This window comes from Cherax quadricarinatus, chromosome 2 (genome assembly GCF_038502225.1).
Source record: "Cherax quadricarinatus isolate ZL_2023a chromosome 2, ASM3850222v1, whole genome shotgun sequence".
NCBI classification, from domain to species: domain Eukaryota; kingdom Metazoa; phylum Arthropoda; class Malacostraca; order Decapoda; family Parastacidae; genus Cherax; species Cherax quadricarinatus.
The window spans coordinates 59,987,187-60,009,102 of record NC_091293.1 but is presented as its reverse complement, the minus strand read 5'-3'; the positions used below and the strand labels follow the sequence as shown (position 1 = coordinate 60,009,102).

The window sequence follows — 21,916 nt, the reverse complement described above, 5'->3', positions numbered from 1 at the left end:
TGGGGAATATTCACTCTCACTGTCACTAGAACTGCTTTCAATGACCTTGAAATCACTATCACTGCTATCATCTGGATGTTGTACACGACCAAATAGTTTCCTCTTTCGTCCTGGTACAGGCGAACGTGAACGTGAACAAGCTGGCACAGCACCAGAGGTGGAAGGTTGTGGGTCATCTGGGTTTTCATCACAAATTACGTTATCCTGGGCACTTTTTCCGGTAACACTCGCTTCAAAACCCTGGAATTCACTGTCACTGACATTTTCATCGCTGTTAGAGCTATCACTTGGGAACAAAAGGCCTCCAATCCGCCGAGGAGTGAGGAACTTCTTACCGAGAGGCATGGTGAAAATGGACTAACAACATGACGTTCCCACAATGCACCGCTGGGTCCCAGATTTTTTTCACAGGGTGCACACCGACCACTGAGACCCATTCTCTCTCGTGTAGGCCTACCAGGCCTTTGGCGCTTGATTTGAAGCCGCTAGAATTTGTGCGTATAAATACGTCAGAAACATTGGCTCGTAAGACGTATTTATACGTCTGAAACAGTCAAAGGGTTAATGTAAATGAGGAAGAGCAGGGGACCAAGGACACTTCCCTGCGGAACTCCAGTATCAAGTGGCCGTGTTGATGAGGCTGTGAATTTAATGGTGACATGCTGATGCCTATTAGTAAGGTAGGATTTGAAATATGCAAGCGCATGGCCTCTTAAACCATAATGGTCAAGTTTGTGGAGTAGGATGCCGTGGTCTACTGTGTCAAACGCTTTTCTTAGGTCAATAAAAATTCCTAGCGGATATTCCTTATTCTCCAATGCTGTATAAAGCAGATCTAGCATTTTTATGATTGCATCATTAGTGCTTTTATTTTTCCTGAATCCAAATTGGCAGGGGTTGAGTATGTTTTGTGCCGTTATAAATGAATATACAGTGGACCCTCAACCAGCGATATTAATCCGTTCCTTAGAGCTCATCGTTAATCAAAATAATCGTTAGTCAAGTTAATTTTCCCCATAAGAAATAATGGAAATCAAATTAATCCGTGCAAGACACCCCAAAGTATTGAAAAAAATTTTACCACATGAAATATTAATTTTAATACACACAAACTGAAGAAGACATGCACAGTTACATGACACTTACCTTTATTGAAGATCTGGTGATGATTGATGGGATGGGAGGAGGGGAGACCGTTGATTTTGTTAGCATTTAGAAGGGGAATCCCCTTCCATTAGCACTTGAGGTAGCAAGTCTTTTTCTGGGGTTACTTCCCTTGTTCTTTTAATGCCACTAGGACCAGCTTCAGAGTCACTGGACTTCTGTCGCACAACATATCTGTCCATAGAGGCCTGTACCTCTCATTCCTTTATCCTTAAGTGTTTCACAACATTGTCAGTGTAATAGTCACCTGCACGGCTTGCAATAGCTGTGTGAGGGTGATTTTCATCAAAAAAGTTTGCACTTCAAGCCACTTTGCACACATTTCCTTAATCTTTGAAGTAGGCAACTTCTTCAATTTCTCTCTCCTCCTCCTCCGAAGCAGTTTCCTCAGGTGTGGCCACTTACTGTTGAAGATGATCTAGCAGCTCATCAGTGGTTTGTTCTTCATTGTCCTCCTCCACCAACTCTTCCACATCCTCCCCACTAACCTCACCAATATGAGCACTAGTTCCAGGCATTTTTTCCTGTTCACCTGGGTGTCAGTCAACTGTTGTGGGTCGCATCCTGGGGGATAAGATTAAGGACCCCCAATGGAAATAAGTTAGACAGTCCTCGATGATGCACTGACTTTCTTGGGTTATCCTGGGTGGCTAACCCTCCGGGGTTAATCGTTTCTCGGTAATTGTTTCACGTTAAGCCACACCAACAAAACACTCTCTCCACATCTTCGAGTAATACAGCTGATGGTGGTGCAGCAACAACAACAGCTGACTGTGGTGCAGCTGCTAGCGGACTTTGGTGCAGCAGCAGCTGCACCTTCGGCAAGAACAGCTTCCTTGATTGCCGTTTTCTTACCCACAATAGTAGCGATGGTTGATTGGGGTTTATTATACAACCTGACCAGCTCAGAGACACGCACTCCACTTTCATACTTAGCAATGATCTCTTTCTTCATCTCCATAGTAATTCTCACCCTTTTTGCTGTAGGGTTGGCACTAGAAGCTTTCTTGGGGCCCATGGTGACTTATTTTGCAGGTGCAATCACTACAAAGGCTGTGATAATATGAAATGTTCCAGTTGTTGTATGTTTGGAGTGACCGCGGTGGCCGGCTGGCTTGTAAACACTGGCACCCAAGGGACAAGCGAGGCGCGCTCAGGCCAAAGTGGACGCGTATGGTACGGAACGAATAGCGCTGGTCGGGTTTTTAAGAGCTAGTCGAGGCAAAATTTTTGCGTTTAAATGTATCGCTAGTCAGATTTATCGTTAATCAATGCCATCGCTGGTTAAGGGTCCACTGTAGTCTCCTGTGCACGAGTTTCTTATAGATTTTGGATAGCAATGATAAGTTTGATATTGGCCTATAGTACAGTGGACCCCCGCATAACGATGGCATCACATAGCGATTATTTCGCATACCGCTTACTTTAATTGCAAAAATTTTGCCTCACATACCGCTTAAAAACCCGCTTACCGATTTTCGTCCGAGACGCGTCCAATGTGCCCTCAGCCAGCCTCACATGTGCCGGCCGTCCCATTGTTTACCAGCCAGCCTCCGCGGTAACATCCAAGCATACACTCGGAATATTTCGTATTATTACAGTGTTTTCGGTGCTGTTTCTGGAAAATAAGTGACCATGGGCCCCAAGAAAGCTTCTAGTGCCAACCCTTGTAGCACCGTTGTTGGTGTGGCTTATTGAGAATACCAAGAAACAATTAACCCCAGAGGATTTGCCACCCAGGATAACCCAAAAAAGTCAGTGTCATCGAAGACTGTCTAACTTATTTCCATTGGGGTCCTTAATCTTATCTCCCAGGATGCAACCCACACAAGTCGACTAACACCCAGGTGAACAGGGAAAAATGCCTGGAACTAGTGCTCATATTGGTGAATTTAAAGCCAGCAAAGGTTGGTTTGAGAGATTTAAGAATCGTAGTGGCATACACAGTGTGATAAGGCCTGTTCTGGAAGAAAATGCCAAACAGGACCTACAGTACTCAGGAGGAAAAGGCACTCCCAGGACACAGTGTCTCATCAGTCATTGCTGCATCTTCAATAAAGGTAAGTGTCATTTATTCTTCATTTAGTAGACTAGTACATGCACAATATATACTGTGCATGTACTACTCTACTATTGTGCATGTATCCTTCTCTTTGTGTGTGGGAAAATGTATATTTCATGTGGTAAAAATTTTTTTTTCATACTTTTGGGTGTCTTGCACGGATTAATTTTATTTCCATTATTTCTTATGGGGAAAATTCATTCACATAACGATTATTTCGCATAACAATTACCCCTCTTGCACGGATTAAAATCGTTAACCGGGGGTCCACTGTAGTTGTTTACGTCTGTAGGGTCACCACCTTTATGTATTGGTGTAACCCTTGCTGTCTTGAGTAGTGTTGGGAAAGTGCTAGTTTCTAGTGACTTGTTAAAAAGTAATGTAATAGCATGCAAAAGGACATGGGCCGCTTGCTTGTACAATAATGGTGGGACGTGAGACAGATTCCCCGAGTTATTTCTGAGTGACTTTATAATTGCGGTGACTTCCGTGGGCTCAGTTGGTACAAGATAGATGGGAATTTTCCAAATTCCTTCTAGGTAGTCCCCGGCACGGGCATTGGTACGTGGGATTTTACTAGCGAGATCAGATCCTATGTTTGAGAAGAAGTCGTTTATCTTGTTAGCTGTATCAGTGGGATGCAGTGGTGTTTCATTAGGTATAGTTAGGACAATATTCTTGGTTTTTTTTAAGTTTGTGGGTCCCCAGAATCTGGGAAAGTGTTTTCCAGGTCTTTTTTATATCTCCTCTTGTGTCAGTGAATCTGCTGGAGTAGTACAGTTGTTTGGCTTTCTTTATTAATTTGGTGAGAACTGATGAATATTGTTTAAGAATTCTTTGTGTATTAAGCCCTGTCTATATTGCTTTTCATATTGGTGTTTCTTATCAATGGATTTGAGAATGCTGCTGGTTAGCCATGGGCAACCGAGCCGTTCATTCGTGATCTGTTTCGTTTTTATTGGACAATGTTTGTTGTATAGTCTAAGTATTTTGTTAAGAAAAATGTCTGTCCAATCGTCAATACTATTGGCATTGGAGAATTCTGTAGGCCAGTCAAGTCTCTAGGTCTGCTGTGAAATTCCTTAGAGGCCTCGTCATGGAGTCTAAATGAAACTTTGTTGTATTCGAGTGGTGGCTTACTAATGCTTGTTAAGAGGAAGGTTGGGTAGTGGTCAGTAGTGCTGGTTGATAAAAAAAAAAAAAAAAAAAAATGACATAAATTTACTGGGTTTTAACCCAATGCTGTACAGGTATACGATTAATACATGCCATCTGGAGTTTACCTGGAGAGAGTTCCGGGGGTCAACGCCCCTGTGGCCAGGTCTGTGACCAGGCCTCGTGCTAACAATTCCACCGTCTGTCCATTTTGAGATCTGACTGGTTGGTTGGAACGGAACCGAGTTATAGACCAAGGAGGATCTATACAGTATCATGACTGAAGCATTATGTAAGGCCATTATTGGTTGAAAATGTTTGTGTTGACAGTATACCACTAGCCACTAGCCAACCATTGACAATACACCCTGGCCACTCCAAAAAAAAACTCAGTTAAGTCTAATGCTAACACATTTTCTGCTACACTGACATAATTATACATTGTCATAAATACAGTAGTGCCCCACTTTACTGCGTTCTGCTGATACGGAGATCTCAAATTATGACCAGAACTTGCTATATGGCGAGTGATCTTTCAAATGCAGCTTGCCCCACCCAGTATGTTTACATTCTCCGAGAGCACATATCTCTATTATGTCTGGAAGCTTTCCAAAACTTCAATTGTTTTAAAGTTATTATTTGCTTTTATATGTTCTCTGATAATTATACTTGTGTACCTGCGCCTAAATACACTTACGCACTGTGCTGGCATGCAGGTACACATTAAAATCACTGTCTCTCTCTACTCTTGACATAATACGTAATCTCTTGGGCGCATTAAGTGTCATATATTTTGTTAACCCTTAAACTGTCCAAACAAATCTACGTTCAGGTGCGTAGCGCTCCGACCTTGATTTTCCCCATGTGAAAGACTGTAAAAAAAAGGTAGATCTACGTTCGGAGCCTGCTGCATGTCAACGTATATCTACGTTTGGACAGTTTAAGGGTTAGTATAGACATTTCCATTAATCCATCTATGATATTTTTTTGAAAATTATGTAATAAACATGCTGCATAACATGTAAACATGATAAATACACCCCACAGTAGAATAAATTAGCATAAATATGAGATGTGGTAGCCAGGAGACTTTTAGTCCAACATCAGAGGAAAATGTCACTATGAAAGGGTCCTAAGAAGCAAGATCACCACCCATCTAGAAACCCATCAGTTACACAACCCAGGGCAACATGGGTTTAGAACAGGTCGCTCCTGTCTGTCTCAACTATTGGATCACTATGACAATGTCCTAAATGCACTAGAAGATAAAAAGAATGCTGATGTAATATATACAGACTTTGCAAAAGCCTTCGACAAGTGTGACCATGGCGTAATAGCGCACAAAATGCGTGCTAAAGGGATAACAGGAAAAGTCGGTCGATGGATCTATAATTACCTCACTAACGGAACACAGAGAGTAGTCGTCAACAGAGTAAAGTCCAAGGCAGCTACGGTGAAAAGCTCTGTTCCACAAGGCACAGTACTCGCTCCCATCTTGTTCCTCATCCTCATATCCGACATAGACAAGGATGTCAGCCACAGCACCGTGTCTTCCTTTGCAGATGACACCCGAATCTGCATGACAGTGTCTTCCATTGCAGACACTGCAAGGCTCCAGGCGGACATCAACCGAATCTTTCAGTGGGCTGCAGAAAACAACATGAAGTTCAATGATGAGAAATTTCAATTACTCAGATATGGTAAACACGAGGAAATTAAATCTTCATCAGAGTACAAAACAAATTCTGGCCACAAAATAGAGCGAAACACCAATGTCAAAGACCTGGGAGTGATCATGTCAGAGGATCTCGCCTTCAAGGACCATAACATTGTATCAATCGCATCTGCTAGAAAAATGACAGGATGGATAATGAGAACCTTCAAAACTAGGGAGGCCAAGCCCATGATGACACTCTTCAGGTCACTTGTTCTATCTAGGCTGGAATATTGCTGCACACTAACAGCACCTTTCAAGGCAGGTGAAATTGCTGATCTAGAAAATGTACAGAGAACCTTCACGGCGCGCATAACGGAGATAAAACACCTCAATTACTGGGAGCGCTTGAGGTTCCTGAACCTGTATTCCCTGGAATGCAGGCGGGAGAGATACATGGTTATATACACCTGGAAAATCCTAGAGGGACTAGTACCGAACTTGCACACGAAAATCACTCACTACGAAAGCAAGAGACTTGGCAGACGATGCAACATCCCCCCAATGAAAAGCAGGGGTGTCACTAGCACGTTAAGAGACCATACACTAAGTGTCAGGGGCCCGAGACTGTTCAACTGCCTCCCAGAATACATAAGGGGGATTACCAACAGACCCCTGGCAGTCTTCAAGCTGGCACTGGACAAGCACCTAAAGTCGGTTCCTGACCAGCCGGGCTGTGGCTCGTACGTTGGTTTGCGTGCAGCCAGGAGCAACAGCCTGGTTGATCAGGCTCTGATCCACCAGGAGGCCTGGTCACAGACCGGGCCGCGGGGGCGTTGACCCCCCGAACTCTCTCCAGGTAAACTCCAGGTAATAATATTACTGGGGGTAACTTCAAAATTATTCCTTTTGTATGCGTCATTTCTTCTAAAAATGGTGTTACAGGAGAATGGGAGTGTTTCTCTCTATTTATTCTACTGTATCAACGTGGAGACAATTTGTACACAATGTAAAGTGATGAAAACCAGACATGTTCACCTGGTTTGTTTACATTACGTGTGGGTGGGGAGGGGCAGGGAACACTGCCTTGGCTGGCTACCACCTGACTTCCTACAAATAAAACTCACCTCTCGCCCTACATTAAGACTACAAATATATTAAGGTAATTAATGAATGTACTTTATAGTATGTATTTTATCGCTCTGGGGCACTTTAATTAAATGTCGTAGCATATTGCGTGTGACTGGGGTGGGATGGGCTGACTTGGCTGGATATCATACCTCCCAAACCTGACTTCCTCCAAATAAAACTCGCCTCTCGCATGAACGAGATTATTTGGTGTTTCTGGTAGCGGGGAGTAAGTGATATGTCTTCGGAGACTTCTTACTTTATTTGCAAAGTCGGGTACACAGGCTTGTGTGTTTGTGCCCATGGCCCAGGAGGGCCATGCCCACGAGGAAGAAAGCGAGTAGACTTGTTGTCTGCTTCTAGGCCGCTGAGCAAGTGCGTGCGAGTGGGACCAGCGTCCCACTGACCTGGGCAGGCCTAGAGGGCAGCACCTGAGTGCTGTGAAATATGAACTAAGCTGGCAGACAGCATAGGCTGTCTGTGCAGACAGTACAGGCTGTCTACATTTGCTCGGCCACCTACCTCAACAATACTGGTGGTAAAAAAAACTTGGTCTCTCTCTCGTAGGAACAGGGCACAGAACACAAAATAAAAAACACGTATATACATATGGACATGGAAAAAAAATTCCTATAGGGAGGGAAGAAAAAAACGTGGGGTGTGCTGAACGTCATGGTCAAAGGCAGTGAGCGTTGATGGGCATCACTGCACGCCTTCCTGCATCTGGACAGATACTACAACACAAGAGACATCGCTGTGGCTGAGCTGTGACGTAACAGGGTACAGTCTCCTCTAGAATGGTGAAGCAGTCATCGGAGGAGTCACTGCAGGTTTCACTCAACCTGGGGCACAACCTGCTGGTGCCTTCGAGTGAGGTGTCGTCAATACTCGGCAACTGGGCAGGACTTCTGGCAAGCGACTCAGGAGGACACTTCTCGACTGGTACTGTCACTGGGCTGTCACTGCTGGCGAGCGTGGAGTAAGTCATGGAGCGAGTCGTGGCAGAGGCGACTGGACGAAACATCTGGGAATTGTAGCATCATACACCAGACTGCAGTGAGCGAGCTAGCAGTCAAAGTGACATCATTGTGCAGGAGCTCATTGAAGCTTGTGACACGAGGCTGACACACCGCCTGCCGACAGGGCTAACTGCGGCTTGATGAGTGTCATTCTCTCGGCATTTGGAGTTAGAGCAGAGGTTAGTCTAAGTGTCCCCAGACTTGTTTCTCTACATATAACTGCACTCTGAAGGTCTGGAGGCGAAGTGAAACAAATCTTGATGGGAATCGTAGCAGGTATGATTCTGCAGAACATCTATGAGCGACGAGCATAAGAGCTTTCTGCACAAGGGGCTCATACACTCAGGGCTGACTAATATCAGCTGTCAAACGCGCTGGTCACACCGGGTGACAGGGAATTGGATCTCATTTGCTTGTTGGTTTATCTTATTGAAACTTGGGCAATGTATGGTGGAAAGGTGCTTATTAACGTACACCAAAAATGAAAGAAATCAGATCATAAATAATCAAGTTCACTTTTCAGCCATTAGCCGCCCCTTAGCGGTATTTTCGTATGTTTTTATTTTACAGAAATAGATGATTTTGATTGGTTTCATGATGAAAAGTACCTTGAAATTGAGCTCAAAGTAGCAGAAATGTTAGATTCTTTGGTGATGTTCAAGAGTAAACGGATGACCTCATTGTCCATTCCAGTATGCAGTCATGAATGGGTTGACATTATTTATACAATTATTACAATAATGCAGTAGTCTGCATAACAGTAAATCTTCTATTTTTTCTGTGAATAAAAATTACGTTATTTATATTGTAATAATAGACGGCTTCGAAAGGCCGTCACTAGATGTCAGTGATTACCACAACAATGCGGGAGCGGTTGTGGCCGCCTCCACGTGTCACACAGACATATTTTATTCATTCTAGAGTATATATCAGGTTTCTGTTATTTTTGTTGTTTATTACTGCACATTAGATGAATTGCGATAGATAAATAAGCCATAGAGTTGATATTAGGGAAATTATTGAAGCGTTTTGTAGTGCCTGGAATTCCACGGGAATGGATTAATTCCATCTCAATTTAAATGAGGAAAATTGACTCTGCAGATGAGCAAATCCAGATGCGAGCAAGGTCACAGAACGGATTAGACTTATAAGTAGAGGTTCCACTGTATTCTGGATAGTGAAATTCAGATTCAAACCTGGTATTGTTTCTACCAGTAAGCTATCTAGGGAAAATCTCTAATTCTAATTTTCCAGCTGAAAAGAGGGATGACTGGTTTAAAACGCACTATTCCTCAGTGAATGTTGGATTAAAACATTTTATTCCTCTGTGAATACATTTTTCCTCTGTGATTATTCAACCATTTGTTTGAAAATTGTCTTCAAATGTTCTGAGGATGCTATGTCACAATATGCTGCTGTAATAAGCTTGGTTGGCAACGTGGCTCAGTCCCTAGCATGGGTGGAAATGTTGGACATGTTTCCCTACACATTCTGCCCGTGTTCACCTAGCTGTAAGTAGGTACCTGGGTGTTAGTCAACTGGTGTGGGCTTGATTATGAGGGACAAGTTTTGAAGGAATCCAGTGGAAATAAGGCACAGTTCTTGATGTGCTGATTTTCTTGGGTTATCCTGGGTGGCTACCCCTCAGTGTTAAAAATCCAAACAAGTCTTATCAGTAACTACTGCATCACACTAACTTAATGGTTCATGTAGCTACATAGATGTGTCCTTAGGGAGTGGGAGGCCTGGTGGGCCCTACAGACTATAAGCAAGTTATACTGACTTCAGCAGAATGAAAGTGTTTGGCCTTCTGACTTCAGCTGAAATTGTTGCCGAATTGTCAAGTGAGGAATGGTTACTCAAATATCATCCAGTAAGTAGGTACTTGGGTGTTAGAAGACTGTTGTGGGTCACATCCTGGGGAACAAGATTGACCTGAGTTACACTAAATGCTCTGCAGAACCAGGGGCTTTGAAAATAGTATGTCAGTGATGTCACCTAGGTCTATAACACTTTTATCATGTACTTGTAGATTGTAATTACTAGTTTGCAAGTGATCCTTCTCTTTTGTATAGCTTGTGGCATGCAGTTGACTGAAAAACATTTTAACTGTACATGACTTGGGCCTCTGCACTTTTGTCTTGATTTTTATAATTATTATACTGGGGTGCCTGTGGGGATGTAATGGTATTTATTTGTATTGTGTATTATCATGTTAAAAGCTTGTACACATATTTGGTAATTTTTCTTTTGTTCTATGCTTTTAATTTTTATAGCCAAAATCCCTGAGTGATCTACTTAGCCAGAGCACTTTTCAAATCTCAAAACTGTATACATACTTACTGACTGCATTGTCACAGTGCTGATAATTTAATTTTTTGTTTTGTAAGCAGAGTATGTAATTTGTCATTGGTTTTCAGGTATCTCAGGAAAGTCTCAGATGATGTTTGCTCTTACATACACCACAAGATACCTAGATCTCTTCACCAACTATATTTCACTGTACAATTCATCCATGAAGGTATGATAAACAAATATTGTATTTTATTTCCATACTGTGTAATAATTTGGTCATTTATAGTTAATAGTATTGTAGTTCTTGAAATATGGTCATTGTTCTGAAATGTGATACAGGTTATTTAAATTTTCTTTAATGGCAATGCATATTAATGAAATGTAATTTTATGCATAAATTTAAATTAGAAATGTGTGGTTGGAAAAAGGATGGCAAGTAATACAGTAATAGAAATTTCCATGGCAGTACTGTTTAAAGTATAAATTCATTTTTACAAATGTCTGAATGCCCACATTTCAAAACATGCAACTGTGCTTACATTGTCTTATTCAACATCCCAAAAGAGCACAGCTGAGGGAGGAACAAGTACTGGAAAGGAAGTGAAGAGAAGCAGATAGGACAAAGGATAAGGGGCAGAATTTTGAGGGGATTACAGATACCTTGCTTGATTTTTCACCAAGGGTGGCCCAAAGGAAGAAACATTGATCATTGTCATGTATAGCTGTTACCTCTCACAGGAGGTTTCTTGATGCCAGTGAAGGGCTCTTGAACTAAGGAATTGGACCTATGCTTCCCTTCCTTGGGTCGAACCTAAATGTCTTCTTTCCCCAGACACTGTGTGGTCCCTATGGGTTTAGCTCACCCACTGTGAATCTAATAATACACAGTAGCTGCCAATAGAGATGAGCACAACCATCACAATTCAGATATGTATTCAGTTACATAGTAATTTAAATATATTAAGTTCATTTTGGTTTGCTAATTGTTTATTGAAGTCTGTTTTGCTGATTTCCTCATTGTTGGTGAAGGTTTTGTCTTCAGCAGATCCCATTACTAGACTAGGTTTAGTGTATACATGCATGTGTATATACAGTAGGGCCCCGCTGCACGGCGTTTCATTTTACGGCATTCTGCTAATATAGACATTTCAAATTATGACCAAAAAAACTTTATACAGCTCCCCCCACCCTACACCCTACAGTAGAATAAATTAACATAAATATGAGATGTGATAGTCAGGCGACTTGGAGTGATGGCAAGAATAATATTTTCTCTAGTCCAACATCAGAGATAATGTGTACACTATAATATTACTGGGGTTAACTGTAGAAAATTACAGTGGAATCTTGGCTTACGAACGCCCCACCATGCAAACTTTTCAGGATGTGAACTGTCATTGTCGATTTTTTGCTTCTGGATACAAACGAAATTTCAGGATGTGTCCTTACCCCTCAGGGGAGAGTCCTTAACCCTTTCAGGGTCCAAGGCCCAAATCTGGAGTCACGCACCAGTGTCCAAGAATTTTCCAAAAAAAAATTTGTTATTTTTTCTTATGAAATCGTAGAGAATCTTTTTGTGAAGGTAATAAAACAAAAAGTACGAAATTTGGTGGAAAATTGACGAAATTATGCTCTCGCGAATTTTGATGTGTCAGCGATATTTACGAATCAGCGATTTTGCCGACTTTGACTCCCATTTTAGGCCAATTACATTATTCCAATCAACCAAATTCTTAGCTATTTCACTAGTATTACTTCTATTCTATCGATTGAGCACAAGAAATCGCCAAGTCAACTGTGTCAACTACAAAATAAAGTGATCGGAAATTGTTAATTTGGCCAATTAACACAAAGTTCAAAATATTCCAATTTCAAAATAGGGTCCAGAATAAACAATGTAGGCATTCCTGGCACTAAACTAACATTTCCTCTGTTCATTAGTTATGTTTTGAGGCTTTACAAATAAATTCCATTTTGATTTTTTATTCACATAATGAATTTTTATTCACACCAAAAAATAGAAGATTTACTGTTATGCAATACTGTAATAATTGTATAAATATCATCACCATATTTGTGAATGTATATTAGACCCACCAGCTGACGTGTATTAGATGTGTGAGGTCGTTTGTTTACTCTTGAATATCGGCAAAAATTTAACATTTCCGCTACTTTGAGCTCAGTTTCAAGCCATTTCCAGCGCTAAAACCAATCAAAATCATCTCTATTTCTGTAATATGTCTTCCATTCTATCAAATGAGACCAAGAAATCGCAAATACAACTATAAAAAACATACGAAAAAACACTGCAAAGTTGCTGTTTTAATCGAAAAATCATGATTTCAGTTTTTTTCTCTCATTATGCACAGTGTGCTGCAGGATCTGTTTTATGTGGTGCACACATACCACATAGATGTATTCTCTCATATCTAGGCCCAAATGTACCACTCACAGTTTATCAGAGTGAGCTGAGCTCATGGCGTAGATCTACGGTTTGGACACTCACCGTAAAGCCGTAGATCTACGGGACGGACCCTGAAAGGGTTAAATAAATAAATAAATAAAATATTTATTTCTTTGCAAAGATTACAATGTGTGTTTACATATACGTACAGTGGAACCTCTACTTACGAGTGCATCCACGTGTGAGTTTTTCCAGATACGAGCAGCTGCTCGGTCGTTTTTTTTTGCTTCCAGACGCGAGCAAAATTTCCAGATGTGAGTGGGCCTCAAGGGAGGTTAATTGACACTGGTGAGAGGGCTCTTGCTCTTGATCTAGGGAATTGGATCTCAGTTGTTTGTCGGACTATCTTATCGAAACTTGGGCAATGTATGATGAAAAGATGCTTCTTAACGTACACCAAAAATGAAAGAAATTGGACCATAAATAACCGAGTTCACTTCTCACCCATTAGCCTCCCCCAGTGGTATATTTTCGTATGGTTTTTATGGTTGTATTCTCGTTTTGTTTGGTCTCGAGTGATAGAATGGAAGATATACTACAAAAATAAATATGATTTTAATTGGTGTCACAATGAAAAGTACCTTGAAATTGAGCTCAGACTAGCAGAAATGTTTGATTCTTTGGCGACATCAGTGGTAGACATCATGAAGCAGCAGTGGTAGACAAAATGAAGCAGCAGTGGCAGACAACATGAAGCAGCAGTGGCAGACAACATGAAGCAGCAGTGGCAGACAACATGAGCAGCAGTGGCAGACAACATGAAGCAGCAGTGGCAGACATCATGAAACAGCAGTGGCAGACAACATGAAGCAGCAGTGGCAGACAACATGAAGCAGCAGTGGCAGACAACATGAAGCAGCAGTGGCAGACATCATGAAGCAGCAGTGGCAGACAACATGAAGCAGCAGTGGCAGACAACATGAAGCAGCAGTGGCAGACAACATGAAGCAGCAGTGGCAGACAACATGAAGCAGCAGTGGCAGACAACATGAAGCAGCAGTGGCAGACAACATGAAGCAGCAGTGGCAGACAACATGAAGCAGCAGTGGCAGACAACATGAAGCAGCAGTGGCAGACAACATGAAGCAGCAGTGGCAGACAACATGAAGCAGCAGTGGCAGACAACATGAAGCAGCAGTGGCAGACAACATGAAGCAGCAGTGGCAGACAACATGAAGCAGCAGTGGCAGACAACATGAAGCAGCAGTGGCAGACAACATGAAGCAGCAGTGGCAGACAACATGAGGCAGCAGTGGCAGACGACATGAGGCAGCAGTGGCAGACGACATGAGGCAGCAGTGGCAGACGACATGAGGCAGCAGTGGCAGACGACATGAGGCAGCAGTGGCAGACGACATGAGGCAGCAGTGGCAGACGACATGAGGCAGCAGTGGCTGACGACATGAGGCAGCAGTGGCTGACGACATGAGGCAGCAGTGGCAGACGACATGAGGCAGCAGTGGCAGACATGAGGCAGCAGTGGCAGACAACATGAGGTAGCAGTGGCAAAGTGTAGCATTAAGAGTGCAGCAGTTAAGTGAAGCATTAAGAGTGTAGCACTTATAAGTCACACTGTTGTGTATCTTTATACGTATATGCTTCTAAACTGTTGTGTTGTGAGCACCTCTGCAAAAACAGTGATTGTGTGAGTTAGGTGAAAGTGTTGAATGATGATGAAAGTATTTTCTTTTTGGGGATTTTTTCTTTCTTTTTGGGTCACCCTGCCTCGGTGGGAGATGGCCGACTTGTTAAAAAAAAAAAAAGAAGTATTTATGTGCATTTATAAGTAGAAAAAAGGGCATTCCACTTGGCGATTTCTACTTTTACGGTGGTGGCCTGGAACCTAACCTGCTGTATGAGTGGGGCCCTAATGTATATGGTATATTTTTTTTTTAGCATTAATTGCTAATAATGAGAATGTAAATATAATGCTTCTTGAGATTCTGTGAAGCGATTATGTAAATTGTGTGAATAAAATTTTATGAACCCTTTGACTGTTTCGGTCGTATATATACGTCTTATGCTCTTCCGTTTCTGATGTATTTATATGCATAAATTCTAGCAGCTTCAAATCAAGCGGGAGAAAGCTGGTAGGCCCTTATGTAAGAGAATGGGTCTGTGGTCGTCAGTGTGCACCACATAAAAATTCTGCAGCACGCAGTGCGTAATGAGAAAAAAACTGACCGTTTTTTTGGATTAAAATGCGGACTTTGAGGTGTATTTTTGTATAGTATTTGTTGTATTCTCGTTTTCATGGTCTCAGGTGATAAAATGGAAAGCATATTACAGAAGTAGAGATGATTTTGATTAGTTTCACGATGAAAACTACCTTGAAATTGAGCTCAAAGTAGCGGAAATGTTCGATTTTTACCAGTGTTCAAGAGAAAGCAAATCACAGCACATGTCAAATACACGTCAACTGGGGAGTCTGATATTCTTTCATTAGTGCACTGATATTATTAACACCATTTTTACAATAATGCAGTAGTCTGCATAACAGTAAATTTTGTAATTTTTTCTATGAATAAAAAATCAAAATAGAAAGCAATAGTAATATAAGAGGGGCCTAGAGATGTGACTAATGAACAGAGGATATGTTATTTTAGTGCCAAGAATGTCTACATTGTTTATTCTGGACCCTATTTTGAAATGGCATCTTTTTTAATTTGCATGAAATTGGCCAAATTGCCAATTTCTGACCACTTTATTGGGTAGTTTAAATAGGTAAATAGGCTGTTTCTTGTACTCAACTGATAGAAAAAATGGAGTTCTAAAGAAATAGCTATGAGTTTGGTCAACTGGAACAACGGAATTGGTCAAAAACGGGGCTCAAATTCGGCAAAATTGCCAATGCATATGTCGCCGAGACAGCTAACTTCTCGGGAGCGTAATTCCATGAGTTTTCAACCAAATTTCGTACTTTTGGTGTCATTACCATCGGGAAAAGATTCTATCATTGCATAAGAAAAAATATTTTTTTTTTTCCAAAAGTTTATTGACATAGAATGACAGTTTCAGAAAGGGACCTGCGACAGTCAAAGGGTTAAGCAAACTTAAAAATTGAATGTGGTAAATATTTTAACAGGCTTTAGCATTGTATTAAAAGTGAACAGTTAAAAATATTTGTAAAATTTTAATGATCATTTGCAAAACTAAAATTTATATAAATTAACCTAGCTATATATATCTGCTGTTATTTAGAACAGAGGTACAGTGGACCCTTTGTTTTCGTGTTTAATCTGTTCCAGAGCCATCGGCCAAAACCGAAAGTTTTCCTTATAAGAAATAATGTAAATGGGATTAATCCGTTCCAGACACCCAGAAGTATCAACAAAAAAATTTTTACCTTAAATATACATTTACATGCAGAAAAGAATGAATGTTAAACATGACACTTGCCTTTATTGAAGGCTGTTGTTGATGGAAGGAAGGCAGGGAGGAAGGGAGAGGGAAGATAGGTTATTGTTTGGAAGGGGAATTCCCCTCCATAAGGACTCTAGGTACCAAGTCCTTATCTGGGGTCACTTCCCTCCTTTGTTTTTTACTGTCACTAGGACCAGCTCGAGTCACTGGACCCCTGTCGCACAGAATATCTGTCCAGAAAGGTCAGTTTCTAGCATCTCTAAGATTTGCCTAAAATGGGACATGGCATTGTCATTGTTAAAGTCACCAGCACGGATTGCAACAACTTTCTCAGGGTGATATTCCTCCACAAATGAATCCACTTTAGTCCACATTGCACAAATCTCCTTAATCTATGAAGAAGGCACCTTCTTCCATCTCTCTTCCTCTTCCTCTGAAGCAGTTTCCTCAGCTGTGGTCTGTTGCTGTTGCATATGAAGCTTTGCAGCTCATCACTGGTTAGCTCTTCATTGTGGTCCTCCACCAACTCTTCCACATACTCCAAACTCACATCCAACCCCATGGAATTCCCCAATGCCACAATTGATTGCACAACAGGTGTAGGGTCGACAGGGTCAGCCTCAAACCCCTCAAAATTCTTCTTTTGGACACAATCTGGCCACAGTTTTCTCCAAGCAGAGCTCATTGTCCTGGAAGTCACTCCCTGCCAAGCCTTATCTATAAGGCCTATGCAGTTGAAGATACTGAAGTGATTCTTCCAGAAATCTCTTGCTGTCAATTCAGAATCCGGGGTTATGTCAAAGCACCTTTGAAACGTTGCTTTGATGTACAGTTTTTTGAAGTTTGCAATGATCTGCTGGTCCATGTGCTGGAGGAGAGGAGTGGTGTTAGGAGGCAAAAACTTCACTGTTACAAAACTGAATTCCTTAGACAATTGGTCTTCCAAGTCTGGAGGATGAGCAGGAGCATTGTCCATTAACAGGAGGCACTGGAGTGTCAATTTCTTATCCAGGATGTATTTTTTCACACTGGGGGCCAAACACTTCATTAAAGCATTCCAGGAAAATTTCCCTTGTGACTGAGGACTGGACAGGTTCCGTACGATCGATAAAAACGGAGGTAATCAACAAAAACTAAAGCCAAAAATTGACAAAAAAAAGTTGTCCAAAACCAAAATCGGCGATAACCAAGATCGATGAAAACCAAGGGTCCACTGTACTATGTATATATTGGTAATGTCTTTTTATTGATAGGAAGTAAATTTAATGATATCTTTGTTAAAGTAGGTATAAGTATGTGCATTTAAAACTTTAATTATTTTACAGGTGATCTTCCTTGCAGCTTCATATGCTACTCTGTACCTGATATACATCCGCTTCAAGGCTACTTATGATCACAACCATGATACCTTCCGTGTGGAGTTCCTGCTCATACCAACAGTCATACTCTCTCTGCTCATCAACCATGATTACTCCCCTTTAGAGGTAAGATATAGTCTGACAGGTATCACCTACATCAGAAGTGAGGCAAGCATGTTACTGCTGATCTTTTGGCATTAAAAATACCCTAACCAAATTTGTACTTAATTCCAGGATTGTAACCAGTCTCACTATTGTCCCAAAAAACTTCTTATAATAATCCAAATGATAATACAGGTCCAGGATAACATTTTGTTCAAATGACCCTAAATTGTTGGGGTAATAGAGCAATCCTTAAAATACTTTTTATTTATTTATACTTTATTTATATTTATATTTTATTTATTTTATTTTTTTTATTTATTTATACAGTACTTGCTCTATTAATAAATGCTTAATGGTGGTGGTGCAGTGATAACTCCTCATGCCCAGATGGTCAACAGATTGTGCCCCATATAGTTTTTCATCAGAATGGAAAGGGGATTTGCAGGTTAGGAGTTGTTGACCGGTATTCTATTCTTGTAAACTCGAATACATATTTTATATTAGGAGTTCGTGCAAGTATAATGTGTGTACTTGGTTGAGGCAAAATCTTTATTTTCATGTGTGATATATAATTTAGCTCAAGGTGGATTATGTAATTACTATGGTAGTAGGTTGGTAGACAGCAACCACCCAGGGAGGTACTACTGTCCTGCCAAGTGAGTGTAAAACAAAAGCCTGTAATTGTTTTACATGATGGTAGGATTGCTGGTGTCTTTTGTCTGTCTCATAAATATGCAAGATTACAGGTACATCTTGCTACTTCTACTTACACTTAGGTCACACTAAACATACATGTACACGTTTATTTATACACACTCATCTGAGTTTTCTTTGATTTTATCTTAGTTCTTGTTCTTATTACTTTTCCTTTTATATCCATGGGGAAGTGGAATAAGAATCTTTCCTCCTTAAGCCATGCGTGTTGTAAAAGTCAACTAAAATGCCGGGAACAATGGGCTAGTAACCCCTTTTCCTGTAATAATTACTAAAAAGAAAACTGTTGGAGTGTGAGCAGGGTAATATTTAGTGATTCAGTGAAACCGGTTATTTTATATAACCGGACTTGAGTCCTGGAAATGGGAAGTACAGTGCCTCCTGCACTCTAAAGGAGGAGTTTGGGATATTGGCAGTTTGGAGGGATATATTGAGTATTTTTAAATGTATATACTTCTAAACTGTTGTATTCTGGGCCCCTCAAGGGAGGTTCCTTGATGCTGGTGAGGGGCTCTTGATCTAGGGAATTGGATCTGTGCTCCAGTTCGCTGAATTGAGCCTGAATACCTTCCATCCCCCCCACATGCGCTGTATAACCCTATGGGTTTAGTGCTTCCCTGTGATTAAAATAAAATAATGTATTCTGGGCACCTCTGCAAGAACAGTGATTGTGTGAGTTAGGTGAAAGTGTTGAATGATGATGAAAGTATTTTCTTTTTGGGGATTTTTTTCTTTTTGGGTCACCCTGCCTCGGTGGGAGACGGCCGACTTGTTAAAAAAAAAAAAAAAAAAAAAAAAAAAAAAAAAAAAAAAAATTGAGGTTAATGTAACTAATTTGTCTAAGGCTTACATTATTAACACAGTGTTTGTTCTAAGTAACAAAACTGTATGCATAACAGTCATGCTAATATGAGGGAACAGTTCATGGAACAAGTGGGATTTGATGCCATGGTGAGCCAGTCCTGAGAGCAGCATGTCAGTGTGCTAACCACTGTACCATACTGGCCTAATAAGAGCTGTATAACAAAGTGTATTTGTACACTATGAAGGTTAGCATAGGTCACACTATGACCACAAATGCAGGTTTTTAATAAACGAATATCACACTAACATAACTGTTGTGATCTCTAGCTCAAGGGGGCAGGTAAACAAAACGGTATCAACAGCTTGAGTAATGAAGCTTTTTGGGGATTGGACATAGCTGAGATGAGAAGTTCACATGTGTGAATGCTGATAGGAATCTGGGAAGGCAGGTTGTATTAAATATTTTTTAACACATCGGCCAATTCCCACTGAGGGAGGGTGACCCAAAAAGAAAAAAAAAAAGAAAAAAGAAAGAAAAATATTTTCATCATTATTCAACACTTTCACCATCACTCGTATATAATCACGGTCTTTGCAGAGGCACTCAGATACAACAGTTTAGAAGTCCCTCCAATCTGTCAATATCCCAAACCCCTCCTTGAAAGTGCAGGCATTGTACTTCCCATTCCCAGGACTAAAGTCCCTTCACAAAATATTACCCTGCTCATACTCCAACAGCTTGTCAGGTCCCAAAAACCATTTGTCTCCATTCACTCCTATCTAACCCGCTCACGCATGCTTGCTGGAAGTTCAAGCCCCTCGCCCACAAAACCTCCTTTACCCCGTCCCTCCAACCTTTTCGAGGATGACCCCTACCCGCTTTCCTTCCCCTACAGATTTATATGCTTTCCAAGTCATTCTGCTTTGTTCCATTCTTTCTAAATGACCAAACCATCTCAACCCCTCTTCAGCCCTCCAACTAGTACATTTAGTAACTCCACACCCCCTCCTAATTTCCACACTCGAATTCTCTGCATAATATTTACTCGCATTACCCTTAGACATGACATCTCCACTGCCCCCAGCTGCCTCCTCACTGCAGCATTTACAACCCAAGCTTCACACCCATATAAGAGTGTTGGTACCACAATACTTTCATACATTCCCTTCTTTGCCTCCATTGATAATGTTTTTTTTGTCTCCACAGACACCTCAATGCACCACTCGCCTTTTTTTCTTCATCAATTCTATGGTTAACCTCATATTTCAAAAACCCATCTGCTGACACGTCGACACCCAAATATTTGAAAAAATTCACTTCTTCCATACTCCCTCTCTCCAGTATGATATTCAATTTTTCTTTATCTAAATAGTTTGATTCCCTCATCACCTTACTCTTATCTATGTTCACTTTGAACTTTCTACCTTTACACACCCTCCAAAACTCGTCCACTAACCTTTGTAACTTTTCTTTAGAATCTCCCTAAATCATAGTATCATCAGCAAAAAGTAACTGGGTCAACTCCCATTTTGTATTTGATTCCCCATAATTTAATTCCACCCCTCTCCCCAACACCCTAACATATACTTCTTTTATATAAATATATGAAATAACCATGGTGACATTACACATCCCTGTGTAAGACCTACTTTTACCAGGAAGTAATCCCCCTCTCTCCTACACACACTAGCCTGAGCCTCACTATTCTCATAAAAACTCTTTACAGCATTTAATAACTTACCACATATTTCATACACTTGCAACATCTGCCACACTGCTCCCCTATCCACTCTATTATATTTTTTTTTTTTTTTTTCAACAAGTCGGCCGTCTCCCACCGAGGCAGGGTGACCCAAAAAAGAAAGAAAATCCCCAAAAAGAAAATACTTTCATCATCATTCAACACTTTCACCACACTCGCACATTATCACTGTTTTTGCAGAGGTGCTCAGAATACAACAGTCTAGAAGCATACATATATAAAGATACACAACATATTCCTCCAAACTATTATATGCCTTTTCTAAATCCATAAATGCAATGAAAACTTCCCTAGCTTTATCTAAATACTGTTCACATATATGCTTCAATGTAAACACTTGATCTACACATCCCCTACCCATTCTAAAGCCTCTGTGTTCATCTGCAATCCCACTTTCTTACCTCTAATTCTTTCAATAATAACCCTACCATACACTTTACCTGGTATACTCAGTATACTACTGGGGCAGGGTGACCCAAAAAGAAAGAAAAAATCCCCAAAAAGAAGGTACTTTTATCTTCATTCAACATTTTCACCTCACTCGCATATAATCACTGTCTTTGCAGAAGTGCCCGGATACAGCAGTTTAGAAGCATATATGAAGATATATAACATACCCCTCCAAACTGCCATTATCCTAAACCCCTCCTTTAAGGTACAGGCATTGTACTTCCCATTTCCAGTACTCAAGTCCGGAATTTCCCAATGATCGGTACCTACTCTTAACTCGGTAAACTTATCCCCCTATAATTTTTACAATCTCTCTTGTCCTCCTTCTCTTTATATAAAGGAACTATGCATGGTCTCTGCCAATCCCTAGGTACATTCCTCTCTTTCATATATTTATTAAACAGAAACACCAACCACT

At 40.8% G+C, this 21,916-nt stretch overlaps 1 protein-coding gene across 2 annotated transcripts in view; it reads left to right on the top strand.

Annotated features, from left to right (window-relative positions):
* KdelR (ER lumen protein-retaining receptor) overlaps positions 1–21,916 on the top strand; it is a 140,198-nt gene that overhangs the window by 9,731 nt on the left and 108,551 nt on the right. For both annotated transcript variants that reach the window (XR_011392395.1, XM_070088539.1), the window contains exons 2-3: positions 10,603–10,703; positions 17,630–17,788. Coding sequence is in view for 1 of the 2 variants with exons in the window: in XM_070088539.1 (XP_069944640.1) it covers positions 10,603–10,703; positions 17,630–17,788 (260 nt within the window). In the remaining variant the exon portion in view is untranslated. The remainder of the gene's footprint in view (positions 1–10,602; positions 10,704–17,629; positions 17,789–21,916) is intronic.